The sequence below is a fragment of the Engraulis encrasicolus genome, chromosome 13 (assembly GCF_034702125.1).
Source record: "Engraulis encrasicolus isolate BLACKSEA-1 chromosome 13, IST_EnEncr_1.0, whole genome shotgun sequence".
Lineage (NCBI taxonomy): Eukaryota > Metazoa > Chordata > Actinopteri > Clupeiformes > Engraulidae > Engraulis > Engraulis encrasicolus.
In genome coordinates, this window is record NC_085869.1 from 42,438,008 (window position 1) to 42,453,007 (window position 15,000).

The 15,000-nt window shown below is 41.6% G+C and overlaps 2 protein-coding genes across 2 annotated transcripts in view; one reads left to right on the forward strand and one right to left on the reverse strand.

The window, feature by feature from the left end:
* Window positions 1-15,000, reverse strand: part of fstl1b (follistatin-like 1b) — a 134,213-nt gene that overhangs the window by 11,609 nt on the left and 107,604 nt on the right. The window contains exons 5-7 of the mRNA XM_063213950.1: window positions 10,518-10,550; window positions 6,294-6,424; window positions 1,735-1,853 (exon numbers count right to left, since the gene is read on the reverse strand). Of these exons, the coding sequence (XP_063070020.1) occupies window positions 1,735-1,853; window positions 6,294-6,424; window positions 10,518-10,550 (283 nt within the window). The remainder of the gene's footprint in view (window positions 1-1,734; window positions 1,854-6,293; window positions 6,425-10,517; window positions 10,551-15,000) is intronic.
* Window positions 6,655-7,765, forward strand: LOC134461800 (caprin-2-like). The gene has a single exon (XM_063214647.1). The coding sequence runs from the start codon at window positions 6,883-6,885 to the stop codon at window positions 7,699-7,701; it is 819 nt and encodes a 272-aa protein (XP_063070717.1). The 5' UTR covers window positions 6,655-6,882; the 3' UTR covers window positions 7,702-7,765.

Genomic DNA, 15,000 nt, shown 5'->3' on the forward strand with positions numbered 1-15,000 from the left:
AAAAAAAAGTTGTAAATGCATTAAAAGTCATTTTTCAATGGTCATGAAATTGGAATTTTCATTCATTAAAAGCCTGATGCATCATATATGATGCATTAAATATCTCAGTGACCTTAACAAAATTTTGATATTTTTTTTTTACATTTCTTATAAGGGACCAATATTGAAGCAAATTCCAAAAAATTAGAATTTTCTCTCATTGCTTTCATGGTTCAGGTTTCACAGGGTTAACCTGGGGTGCAGGCACCCCCTGGGGGTGCGCCAGAGATTTCAGGGGGTGCGCAGGATTTTGTTTGTGTTGAGGTTGTGACCAAAATTCTGCTTCCAAACATTATAATTTGGCCAAATCAAGACCAAATTAAAACATGTTTTAGACCTAATGTAAAGTCATTTAAGTATTGATTAATGTCTAAAGCAAGAATCATTGTAATAATTAACTTAAATCAATTTTTAGTGCATATACACGTGTAGACGTTTGGATTGGGGGTGCACGGCTTGTCTTGGGCACAGGTTAGGGGGTGCTTCAAGAAAAAAGGTTAAGAACCACTGCACTACACTTTCAGTACATGCTTATCATGATGTGGGCAAAGAGGGTCCCTGGACCCTGTCCGTAGTGAGGCCTGCCTGTAAAGGTGCTATGAGTAGGCTATTAGGGCTGCACGATATCAGAAAAAAAAGATACTCGATAACAGCATGCAATACCTCAGTAACGATATTTAGAAATATAGCCAAGTGTTTTTCTTGTCACTAATTTGTCGGTCTGTGTGGGGGGCGCGGCTATGGTCGTGGCGGGCTTCGCGCACATTTGTTGACATGCAGTTAGTGATTGGATGGCACAAACATTTTTTTTTTACTTGTTATCGATATTTAAGTAATTTTCGCGATACGCATATCACCACTCTTGATATCGCGATTTCAATAAATTTGCGATATATTGTGCAGCCTTATATGCTATGTTAACTCATCTTGTCCTATCAACACTGTCTGATGAAGGTTATCATATCCAAGTTCAATGGCACTGTAACACTATGCTATCTTTTGGGTGTTGGGTGAGCAAATACACCTTCGCTACACTCTTCCCATAGAATGTCAGTACTCTATCGTCTATGGTTATACAAGGCAGTTCAAAGTGCCCTGTGAAATGTGAAATGTGAAATGCTCTCGAAAGGGCATGTCTGCTTATTGTAGTGTTCTGTTTGGGGTGTTTTGCATGCTTGTATTTGACGGTGTATTTTTATGCATCATTTTGTTGCAGGATCACAAACATGGTCTTACTCATTGAGCCACCTCACCCCCCAATTTCTTTTTTTTTGTTTTGTTCTCGAGCATTGAGCAAATGATATTGACACATCCATCCATAAAAAGCACATTCCTTTCCTTACTATTGTGACCTATGAGTAAATAAATATATCAATAAATCAATAAATAGTATGTTATCAGTAGGTTTATTACTGAGATGGATTTAATGAACTGATAAATGAAGTCTCTCACTCGTTCGCTCTCAGACTCACTCAAATAAAATGTTTGCCTTTTTTAAAAGTTCATGTTAAAATTGGTGCTTCTTCTTGTGCTATTTCTGAAATTCAAAACAATCTGTTTCTTCCTCTCCCACTCTCTCTCTCTCTCTCTCTCTCTCTCTCTCTCTCTCTCTCTCTCACACACACACACACACACACGCACACATACACATAAACACAAACAAACACACAAGTGCACACGCACACACAGCTCTACCTGAGCAGGCGGTTGTTCTCCTCGTCCACGTAGGTCTTGACCTCCACTGCGGTCTCGTTGTGCTGGATGAACTTCAGCAGCTCAGAGGAGTCCATCTGGGAGTCACCATTGTCATAGTTCTACAGGGAGAGAGAGAGAGAGAGAGAGAGAGAGAGAGAGAGAGAGAGAGAGAGAGAGAGAGAGAGAGTACATAAAAGAACATAAAAGAAAGGATTAAAGAACTATTCTGACAAAAAAAACAAAAGAAGGAAATAAGACACATACATGAATGCATAAGGAAAGCACGACGGCATATTAGGGATAGGTTTAAATATATTATTTTTAGATATGGGGGGGGGGTGTATTATTCGTAAATTTGTGACATTGTGAAGTCGGAAATTTGCGAGGAACAAGTCAGAAATCTGCCATCTCGAGTGCTTGTGTATAGAATCTGTGCATGTCAGGATGATGGTCGATGTCTGCAGTTTAAAAAAAAAAAAGACGAACCATTTTCTGCAATGGCTGTCAATTTGTCTCCATTTGTTGGACAAATCAAAGCAAAATTAAGTCCTTTCAATGTCCTCTCATCATCACCACCTACTCTGACCACCAGTGTCTGTGTATGGGTGTCTGTGTTAGTCAGTAGGGCACACATGTGTTTCTGTATCTGTGTACCTATAGTGTTGTTTGAGAAAAACCTGCCGTAAACCAAACACAAACCTTTCCTTCAATGGTTCTGAATTTCAGTGAGAGATGGCAGCTGTCATACTTTTGCCCTTTTAAATTTGCAATGTCATATCAGAAATAATATTGCCCAGCAATCTCTGAAAATAATATATGGAAACATGTCCCTAATACGCCGGTGTAGGAAAGAAACAATGAAAGTAAGAAAGTAAAAACAGAGCATAAACATATCATTTAAACAATCATCACTATCTTTGTTTCTATGGCCCTTTTCTTTCTTACATCAACACCATATAAGGTGATGATGCATTGCTTTTCCATCCCTGTAAAGATTAATAAATGAAGTATTAAAAACGTTATCTTATCAAACTTTTATATCACTCATATCTAATGAACCCTGACAAGGGTTAATATATTTATTAAAGTCATCACACAATTGAAAAGATTGACACCTGATCCGACACTGTCACTTCAAACGTCAGTGATATCTTCTCTGATTAAATGAACAACTGTGATTAAATAAATAACTGTGATATCAAAGGCAAGCGCACTAATAATGTCCATTGTAAATAGCACTGGCTTTCAAAGTCCAGCCTTGAAGACTCTCTCCAGTGATCATATTTACAGTGGTTAGGCAACAGCATGGACAAAAGGATGATAAATCATCCAATGCACTCGTTCACCTCTCTTTCCCTCTGGATTGCTCTGTGCCCATATCTTTCTCTCTGTTGACATCCACCCCACCCTCATGTCTTTCTATGTGAGCACCAATTCTCCCCTCCTCGCTCACCCACTTTTCTGCATCTCTCTCTCTCTCTGTCTCTCTCTCTCTCTCTCTCTCCCAAAATTCCCAAAAGGTTAAACAGCTAGAGAGTGCCAAATTCCGACGTGGATTTGTGGATCTTGGCTGCCTGCGTTCCAGTGTCCTTCACTACTCTCTGGCCATGAGGATCTGGATGAGACTCCCCATCCCAATAGCTAAGATCCAGATGCTGATTCTTTTTCTCTCTCTCGTTTGGTTGTGAGACTCTACGGAGTACTTAAGTTGTGCTGAGAAAGCAGATTAAATGTATCAAGCATAAGTAACAGAACAAAGAAATGAAATCAAGAATAGAGAAGTTAAGAAACAGATGGTTAAGGACAGCAAGCACGATTGACGGGATAAATGCGCTTTTAGTCTTATTCTCGCATCTCATGTGAATGCCAAGAATTCACACAGAACCCCACTGAGGTGCAATGGATACAGGGGGAATAGCAGAATTCTACACACAGCCCTCTATGATTCTGGTATACGTTTCTTGACAGTGTCGTTACGAATTAAGTTAGCAGCTTACTTGGTAGCGATGCAATCTCCCTTTGACAACCTATTAAGTTGCTATTTGGTTAGCAATGATGCTTCTGAGAAACAAGTCCCTGGATGGAAGAGTTGAACATTGTGTTCATATTCCTTGCTGCCCTCACATCACTCGCTCCCTTCTGATGCATGTAGGCCTACTGTACATGTGTACAACTGACTTGAAAACTCAGTGAGCATGTGTTGCATTTACCTCAATCTCAGCTTTCACCAAAGTGTGCATAAAATGCATTATTATAGTGATTATGATGATGATGACGACTATGATGATTATTATTATTACTATTATTAGTTTTGACTTGTTTTTGACTGTATACCATTTAAAAGCATTGCTTGCGAACAGGCTTTTAAGAAAACAATCTGTAGATGGACATGCAGAGCTGTGGGGAAGTTTTTGCTGACTGAAACAAAAAAACAACATCAACTGTATTGTAGTTCGTGCCCACTGAAAACACCTGTAAAACTTTCAGGAGTGGGGGCCACAATGAGAGGGCACAGGATCCCAGCAGAAAACCAAATGAACAGCATACAGCAACAGGCCAGCCAGCAGCTTTCACTTATCTACATTTTCTCACAGAGCTAGCTGGAACACAGTCAGTCTGCAGCAGCGTCTCCAGCGTCCCGGCTGACTGTGCAATCGTGCACAGACCAATAGCGGCCGGACAGCTATCAGTTCAAGGCCTACAGCTGAGATATCAGCACATGACACAAGACACCGATGGACACGGTTGATACTGTACGTCTCATACAGTACATACATCCCATAACAGCTGGTAAACGGTAGCGGGCATGGGGGTCAGGTGTCAAGGACAGGTGTGACGTCGCATCGAGATAACGCCCAGGAGCACTGTCCAGATAGGCCTACAACCTGTCCAGTAACACGTGCTGAAAACCAGGCCCACTTCGATTTTGAATGACTGTCGATTTCATTTTTTACGGCATATCACACATTGCATGTTATTATTATATATTGTATTGTAATAAATTAATAGAGGAATTATTATTAGTAGTGCTGTTATCACTGTCCAGATATTATCTGTCCATAAGCCTGCTGAAGCTGAGTCAGACCCATTTAAATGGTAACTGTTACTTTTATTTGGAAAATGTTATATGTAATGAACATTATATTATTATTATTATTATCATTATTATTATTATTATTATCATTTTGACACGAGGGGTAGAGGGAGAAATAGATTGAGGGATTGCAGCGAGAGATATTGAAGAGAGCGAGCGAGTGAGGGAGAGAGAAAGAAAGCACACAGGCCGGCGCAAAAACAAATTCTCATGCACTCTCATTTTCATGTACAGTACTCTAATATCATACTTCACATTGTGCCCCGGGCAATTTAACCGATACAGTGCGGTGGAGAGAGCCACCATATTCCAAACACCGATATTTACCAATGCCTACTTTTTGATTTCAATAAAGTATGCTGACTCTTCTCGCCTACAACACAATACTATAACTTAAAGCTCATATTTCCCCTATAGTTAGTATGAGACGTCATAGGTACGCACTTCACAGTGACACGCATGGATTACATACCCGGTATAGGCCTACTATGAATGTAGAAGTCACAACAAGGTTCAGTATAAGTTCAGCACCAGAGTGTGGTTGCCAAAATACCAGAAATACCATGCTGTTACATAAGTACAGTTCAGTACTGAACTCCATAAAACACCATAAAACCCATATTTTCAGTTTGGCCTCCCATGACGGAGTTGTTGTATGTTAGTGAGGAATTTTTGGAATGCTGTTTTAATGTTGTAATTGTAGGGTTTTTTTCAGAGTAATACAACTGAGTGTTGCACAAGCTTCACAGCGTGCACTAAGATGTCTAAAAAATGTAATGTAAATATTTGCCCATATGAAAATGTATTTGCAAAAAAAAAACATTTATAACTGAAATGCACTCAGAGAGTGCAGACCTCCGCCAAGGAAGTTGATAGACCATTTGACTATGTTACACCACAATTTTTAAAAAGTCTTTCTGGCTGGAGTGAGAAACTGGAGTGTCAAAATTTGTAATGGGAAATAATCTTTAAGAAAATTCCTGGATCCGGATCTCCAACAATATTCAATCACTCGTTCCTTTGTCTTTTCCAACAACTCCACAAAATTTCATCAAAATCCGTGCATAACTTTTTTAGTTATTCTGCTGACAGCCAGACAAACAGACAGGCAAACAAACAGACAAATCAAATGCGTCCGAAAAAATAACATATCAAAATATGTTTAGCCTAATTACAGAATTAGGTGATGAATAAGGTGCATGATGGAATATCTTTAGATTAATTAAAAGGGTTGTGATAATTATGTTCATGAATGTGACAACACCCAACTTGACCCCCCAAGCGCTCTCTCTTCTTCTTCTTCTCTCTCTCTCTCTCTCTCTCTCTCTCTCTCTCTCTCTCTCACACACACACACACACACACGCACGCGCGCGCGCTCACACACACAAACACACACACACACACGCACACGCACAAGCACACGCACACGCACACGCACACGCACACGCTACACAAGTTACTCACCTTGAAGTACTTGAGCAGGATGTCTGAGAAGTTGGATCCCTTGGAGAACCAGCCGTCTGGCACCACCTCGGCCTTCAGCCACTCGATCACACGGCTGCGCAGCTCGTTACGGTCCGCCACGTAGCACACCACTACACACACACACACACACACACACACACACATACACACACACACACACACACACACACACACACACGCACACGCACACGCACACGCACACACACACACACGCACACACACACACACACACACACAAACACGAAAACAGCATGTAGCAAAATACAAAAAAAGAAGAAAAATTTCCTCTCTTGTCTCAGTTTCAGAATTTGCAACATGTCAATATTCTAAGAGGTGATAATCTTTGATGGTCTGCTACAGGTTTTCATTTTCTCACGACTGCGATAACTAAGCAAACAGTCTTTTTTGCAAAGCTGTCATTCTACACTCATTTTCAAGACACAAAATTACATCACACTTTAGCTGAAGGCCACTTCAGAGGCATAAATGAGCTGGCTGAGGCTCCAACAACTACTACTGCTGCTACTGCTGCTCCCATCACTACTCTTACTGCTGCTGGGTTATTACAATGAGGGCTGCCATCTCACTGCTGGTGCTGCTGTTCTCCATGCGTGGAGCTTTGACTCAGAGCTTCCAGGCAGGGATCCAGAGCGCTGGGGACAAGGCTTCTGCTGATTCTGCAGAAGATGCTACTCCTGCTGCTGTTGACGCCCCTGGACAGCTGGACGTCTCTGCCGAGCTGAAGGAACTCAGAGACATGGTGGTGGAGCTCCGCATCACTCTACGTCTCACTCAAGATGAGCTAACGGCCACTCAAGATGAGCTAAAGGTCACCCAGGCTGAGCTGACTACAGTTAAAACCCGACAGATCACGAGCGAGGCTGAGATATCAACTCTGAAACAGCTGACCACTGAGCAAAAAGCCGACCCCACACAAGCTGAAGCAAAGCTGAACATGTTAGATGTTTTGGAAAACCCCAAGGTGGCTTTCTCTGTCGGACTGCTGGAGTCACATGGTGAAATTCACGCAGATTTAGATGACATGGACTTAGTGTACAGTAAAATCTTTACCAACATTGGAGAGGCCTATGACGAGATGACCGGGTTCTTCACAGCGCCAGTTAAGGGGGTTTATTACTTCAGATTCACAGGCACATATTACGCAAACAGATACGGCATTGGACTTATGATGTATAAGAACGAGGAGAAGGTCATGTATCTGTATGATTATAAAACTGATGGACGGTTTGCCTATCTCTCCAGTGGCTTGCCTATGCAGCTAGAGGCAGGAGACAAAGTCCACATGAGACTTCAAGGAGCCAGCAGGATCTATGACGACGAGGATAACCATAGCACCTTCAGTGGCTTCCTCATCTTCCCTTTGTGAGGTGCAGACAGTACCTCAACCACATGTTAACAGAGTACACTTTGAATAATGTGTCAGTAGTACAAGCTTCTTGTTGGGGGGTGAGAGGCAAGAATGTGTTATGTTCCATAAAGGAAAACTACTTGTTGTTGCTGAAAATAGGAAATGCAATAAAATTCTCAAATCTGTGAAATTGTCTGAGTGCATTCTTTTATGTATAAGTGTTTGTCGAAAGTAGTAGCTTCAACTTGTGAGAGGGTGAAAGACATGGATTTGTTATGCTCCATAAAGGAAAACGACTTGTTCCTGGAAATATGAAAATAAATTAAAAAAAATAAAATACTGTAAGTGAAGTTGACTAGGTTTTTATGAGGGAATTATCCTCTATATAGAACCATGTAAATTCGTAAAGTGTTTCACTGGTTCTTCACCTGCTACCAGGATGAAAAGCACAAGTTTCTTATACCACACTAAGAAAGCCTATTATACTAGATGTGCAAGCAATCTATGTGTATACAGGTAGTATCAGAAAAAAATTGCCTCCAAATTGTAAGCTGACGACCCAAGATGAAAAACCTACTTTGTCTTTAGCAATTTACTGTGATGAAATCCTCTGCGCTATGAAGGAAGCTGACCACAAAAATGTGTATAATTTTGTGCACGTTTGCGTGCATACACAAACATACACAGATATACTGTACATACCTGCATACTTTCATTACATACAAAAAAAGCTGGTTCCAGAGGAGTCAGATCTAGTTAAACAAAAAAGGCCTGGCCTGTCTCTACTTCAGAATCGTCAACAAATTGTAAGGGCCCAAAAAGTGATTAAGATTGCTGGTGTGGCGCAAGTTTGAATTTTCTCACTGCATTGATAAGTATGCAGACTTTTTTTTTCAAAGCAATCTTTAAGTCATTGTCATGCCAAATATTACACCACATTGTAGCCTTCAACATAAAACATTTTTTGGTCAGAGAAGTGAAATGTAGTACAAATGTCCTGTTCAGTCTTCACATCAGAACAGGTGATAAAGTTGCCGGAAAATGATAAACGTCTCTGGTCTGCTACCGGCTTTCATTTTCCCACGGTGCCAATAGCTAAGCAAGCAAGTTTTTTTGTGCTAAAGAGTCCTAGTAAAATCATTTTCATGCCAAATGATTACATCACACTATCTGAAGGCCACTTCAGACCTATAAAGGTCCTGACTGAGTATCGAATCTCACAGGCACCACAGCTTAGACTAGCGTTTAAGATGAGGGCTACTGCCATACTACAGCTGCTGCTGTTCTCCATGTGTGGAGCTCTGACTCAGTGCACTCAAACTGAGACAGAGATCCAGAGCACTGGGCCTGCTACTCCTACTGCTGCTGAAGCCTCTACCCAGCTGGACGTCTCTGCTGAGCTGAACGAACTCAGAGACATGGTGGTGGGACTCAGTGTGACTCTGCAATTCACCCAAGCCGAACTGACTAGAGTTACGAACCGACTGACTGTCAGTGAGGTTGAAATATCAACGCTGAAGGCCGACTTGATGCAAGCTGAAGCGGAGCTGAACCAGAGAATGGCGGTGACTGAAAACGACATGGAGCACGTAAAGACAGACATCGCAATGGCCGACGAAAGCCTTGTGAACTTGAGAGTGGCCGTGTCGGAGCTGATCGCTAATGACGTGGCCCAAGACGCGGAGCTGAACTTCCTGAAGCTGAGGCAGAATACCAGTGAGACTGATATACAGAGTCTATTGCAGGGGGATGAAGCTCAGTGGGATGAACTGACTGCAATGAAGGACCAAATGGAGGTCACCACAACCGACGTGGAGGCTCTCAAACAAGGCTATGGAGATCAATGGGAGAAACTGATGTCAGTCGAGAATGGACTTGCTGACACTGATGCTGCAGTGGACACATTGACGGCAGAGGTGTTAGAAAAACCCAAGGTAGCCTTCTCTGTTGGACTGCTGGAGTCGACTGGTGAAATCCATGCAGGAAACAGTGACATGTACTTAGTTTACAAGAAGATCTTTAACAACATTGGACAGGCCTACAGCAAGACCACAGGGTTCTTCACTGCTCCAGTTAAGGGGGTTTACTACTTCAGATTCACAGGAATGTATCATACAGATGGTATTTGTCTGGGATTGATGATGTATAAGAATGAGCAGAAGGTTATGTATCTATCAGATTATGAAACTAATGGGCGTTTTGTTTATGTCTCTAGTGGTATGCCTGTACAACTAGAGGCAGGAGACAAAGTTCACATGCGACTTCGAGCAAACTGTAGGATCTTTGATGATGAGAATAACCACAGCATTTTTAGTGGTTTTCTGATCTTTCCTTTGTGAGGTGCATTCAGTAACTCCACATCATTTTAACCAAATAACCTTACAGTAATCATGTAAAAAAACACACACACATCTTTGGAGGCACTCCTTACAAATGCATTTTTAAAATTCCGGATAGATAGGGCTACTTTACTTTACTTTACTTTACTAACTTTAGTGCAGAGTGCCGCAAACGTTTTTTGTCCATTTTTGCATGGGTATTAGGACGTCCAAGTTCTTTTTTTCTTAACTTTGACAAGTTAGTACCTAGTGAAGGATCCCCTTCTCTTTTTTGGTTTAATGTTTCAAAAATTGTGACTTTGACTTGGGGGAGGATTTGTTGTGCTCAATAGAGGACAACTACTTGTCGTTGCTTGAAATGTGAAAATCAATAAAATCCTCAAATCTGTTAAGTCGGCTAGGTGCATTATTTTCAGCAGTAGTTCTATCTTTCAATACATCTTTGAATACATGTACATCTGCATGGAGTCCATCACTGTTTACGTTGACACTTACCAGGACTGGCAGCAGCCTTGTCCATCTTCTTTTCTGTAGAAGAAAAAAGAAAAAAGTTTTTTAGAGTTTGAACAGACACAGAAAAATGCAGTTGTAAAACGTAGATGCAAAACGTAGATGCTCAAACTGGTGCTCAATAAAACATTAGTGTGAAGCAAAAAAGATACAAAGAGCAAGGGTAGCGAGCACACTTAAAAAGAGGTGTAAGATTTAAAACAAGGAGGGTTTTTAAAATGAAAACAGAGCTGATGTTTCAGGATTTGGCTTTGGTCTCTATGTATACTCGCCAGAAAATGTGCATAACATAATGTGCTGTGTGCATACTTGTTTGCCTTTATAAAAACACATCACATGGCCTGTGATAACACTTGTTTAGTTTTCCTCTCCAGCATGCAAAAAGTATATAGACAGGTCATCAGCTGGGAAAATTAGGCCTTTCGTCCTACCGCACTTTTCTCTGTGGATTACTGACCAGAAGCCCTATTGGAAGAAATTAAATCATGGGGCCACGTCAATTTTTGCTCAGAATTCAATATGGCCGCCATTTTCCAAAATGACTTGTTTTCATGCATTATTACATTGTACTATAAGGTGATATTCATGAAAGATGAACTACTTTCAGCACTATTCTGTCCTATTTCCTTACATACATGTTTACAAAGGTTGACTAAACTAAAAAAACTGAAAATAAAGTTGGCCACCTTGCAATATCCAAAGGAAAGTGCTGAAAATAATGATTGAAATGCACATACAGAGTCTATGGCTGCGAAACTTAGGCCTATTGTCCTGTCAGGGTTTTCACAGTGGATTACAGACCAGAAGGCCTATTGAAAAAGATTCACCAGCTGGTTGCCATCTCAAATGTGCTCCAATTAAATTGTCCTATTTCCTTACAGACGTGAGTATAAAGGTTGTCTAATGGCATGAATATATATATACAGGGGGTGGACAAAATAACTGAGACACCTGTCATTTTAGTGTCATTTAGTTCCTCTTGCATCCACAGTTAATCCTGTTGGATGTGGTTCATCCTTCTTGGTGGTATGCAGACATTACCTCACTGTGGCTCTTGATACATCACAAAGACTTGCTGTCTCGGTCAAAGATGCAACAGTTACACAGAATTTCTCCTTTTTGAACTCTGACATGTCACCCATAATGTTGTGTGCATTCCAAAATTTTGAGCAAAACTGTGCTCTTGCCCTGCTAATTGAACCTTCACACTTCACTTTACTGGTGCAATGTGGCATTAATGAAGATTGGCCAACAGGCTGGTCCACTTGAGCCATTAAACTTCCAACACTAAAATGAAAGGTGTCTCAGTCATTTTATCCACCCTGTATCTTGCCACTTTGAAATATCCAAAGAAATGTTGTCAAATGATTGAATTTCACAAACACAGTGGACTGCTGAAAAAAAGCATATTGTCCTGCCAAACTGTGTGTGTGTATATGTGTGTGTGTGTGTGTGTGTGTTTGGTGGGGGGTTAGGGGGGACCGAATGATGTGGAGTAGCAGAGTGATGAGTGAGAGGGTGAGTGGGGGTAGAGGGGCAGAGTGGGGTTGGGGGGAATGAGTCGGGGTTGAATTAGGAGGGGTGGGTGGGGGGCAGAATACTGTGTGTGTGTGTGTGTGTGTGTGTGTGGGGGGGGGGCAAGTTGAGTGGGGTTGACCTGCCAAACTTTTCACATTGGGTGGGGGGTGGGCGAGTATTTTGTGGGGGAAGAATGAGTGAGGGGGGGGGGGCAGAATAGTGGGGGGTGAGTGAGGGGTGGAGGGGCAGAGTAGCATGGGAAGGATGAGTGAGGGGGTTGGGGGGCAGAATAGTGTGTGGGGGAAAGACACTGTAGAGCAGGGGAAAGATGAGCAGGGGATACGCACGCGCGCGCGCGCACACACACACGCACGCACACTCACCCTTGCTGTATGCAAAAAAATTTAGGCCTGAAAAACTTTTGGTCAGAAATCTAATCTGAAAAGTTTGGCAGATCAATAGCCTTTTTTCAGCAGTCAACTGTGTATGTGTAATTCAATCATTTTCTGACAACAATCCTTAGGATATTGTCTATAGGAAATTTACATCTTACTGTTGCCAACCTTTGTACTCACGTCTGTAGATAGGAGATTTCACTGAAAATAGGTGATCTTTATTGATAATTATGGTCTTACAGTATTGAGAAAAATGTATCAAAGTCTGCCATTCTGAAAAACAGAGAACATTTTGAATTTTGGAGCACATTTGAGATGGCAACCAGCTGGTGAATCTTTTTCAATAGGCCTTCTGGTCTGTAATCTACTGTGAAAACCCTGACAGGACAATAGGCCTACTTTTCGCAGCCACAGATTCTGTATGTGCATTTCAATCATTATTTTCAGCACTTGCCTTTGGATATTGCAAGGTGGCCAACTTTATTTTCATTTATTTTAGTTTAGTCAACCTGTGTAAACATGTATGTAAGGAAATAGGACAGAATAGTGCTGAAAGTAGTTCATCGTTCATGAATATCACCTTATAGTACAATGTATTATTATATGATTGTGACGTCATCTGTCGAATGCTCCATTCATTTCAACGGGGCTCCCCAACGTTCGGACGTCTGTTATTTTTCGATAACGGACGGGTTGGTCTATAACAGACCGCTGTCAATGGCAACAAGACTTTTCACTGCTAAAGCGACTTTTCAACAAGACTCTAATCAGCTGCTGTGATAGACAGCACCCGTTGTCCTGGCTACCGCTGTCAATGGCAACAAGACGTTCACTGCTAAAGCCACTGGCTTGTATACAAGTCAGTGGCTAAAGCGAATGTTTCATATCACTCCGCAGGGGTCACTCTAATCAGCTGCTGTGATAGACAACACCTGTTGTCCTGGCTAGCCTACCTAGCTGTTGCCTAGCGGTGTTCCACAACGGCACTGTTTTGTTTTGCGCAGCAACAATCTTAACATTAAATAGGTCTAAAGAAATGTCCCCGCATGTGTGAATCATTTAAGTATATCCATATAATAAGCGGGTTAACTTTCGGCGAGTCGGTCGCTTTGTGGAATAGCAGCACTTCAGAGAGAACAAGACCCCTCCGCTCCGCGTCGGGGTCTAAAGATTCTCTCTGTCGTGCTGCTATTCCACGGTAGCGACCTTCTCGCCGAACGTTAACCCTTACATAATGCATGAAAACAAGTCATTTTGGAAAATGGCGGCCATATTGAATTCTGAGCAAAAATTGACGTGGCCCCATTATTTAATTTCTTCCAATAGGGCTTCTGGTCAGTAATCCACAGAGAAAAGTGCGGTAGGACGAAAGGCCTAATTTTCCCAGCTGATGACCTGTCTAATATAGATATTTCTAATCTATGTATCCCTGCCAGCCTCAGTACCAGGAACTCTCACCTGTGTGTATTTATTATTACTAGTGCAGAGCCCGTTGGGCCTATTTGCCCGGGTTGTGTTTTGTAATTTAAGCCTATGTGAAAACTGGGGGCTTCCCTGCGCTGTCCTAATGTGCTCCTTAAAAGACATGAAGACATGTTGCATAAGTAGCCTAACTGTAATTTTTTCATTAGATAGATAGATAGATAGATAGATAGATAGATAGATAGATAGATAGATAGATAGATAGATAGATAGATAGATAGATAGATAGATAGATAGATACCGTAGATAGATAGTTTTTTTTCTCATAGACCTTTCATAAAATAATTGTTGCAAATCTCTTGACTAACCACCATTAGGCACCAATATGTTCTGTATGTCAGTATGTCACCAATCAGTGGAATCTGAGGTGAATTTGTAGGTGAATTTGTATTTCCACATTTTGAAGGCACAACCTGTCTGTCTGTCTGTCTCTCTCTCTCTCTCTCTCTGTCTAAATTTAGTCTTGCTATCAAAAATCTCGAAAGGGACTCGCGTTAGACTTGTGATGACATAGGCCAGGCCATTTTGGCCAGCCCTACTCGCAACTGATTCTAAATCCGCAGTCAATTGCGGCCATAGGCTATTGCTTTCTGATTGTGACCATCTCGTTTTAAAACGCCCCTTGTTGGAAAGATGCACCTCGTTTAACGCATTTGAACTCGAAATTCAACTCGAAATTGGCGGGTAGACTGTCCGCGAATGGAGGGAGAGGGAGAGAGCCGGTTTAGAGATTAACAAATGACATCAGTTTTAAACACATGGAGTTCTTGTGTGGCAGGTCAGGTGTTTGTAGCTTTTGTGACGCAGCCGACTTGAAAAAAAGAATGTTGGCTTCTGTATGTGTAAGTTATCGAGCAGAACAGCAAAAGCCAATTAATTTGTTTGACTAACATCTGGCCCGTACTTTACAAACTTTGTTGCAAACCACAGTGCCCTGCATCCTGCAATTTGCAGAGTGGTGCGGGAGTTGTGACTGGAGCAGATAGGGTCTAGAACAGACAAACATTTCTCATTTGTGTCAAATGTGAGTAAAAGGCGAAATCTAACATAAATCTTGAAGGCCTACGCCGTCA

Excerpts from the sequence above, each read along its gene's own strand:
- LOC134461800 (XM_063214647.1), top strand. The coding sequence starts at position 6,883 with ATGAGGGCTGCCATCTCACTGCTGGTGCTGCTGTTCTCCATGCGTGGA.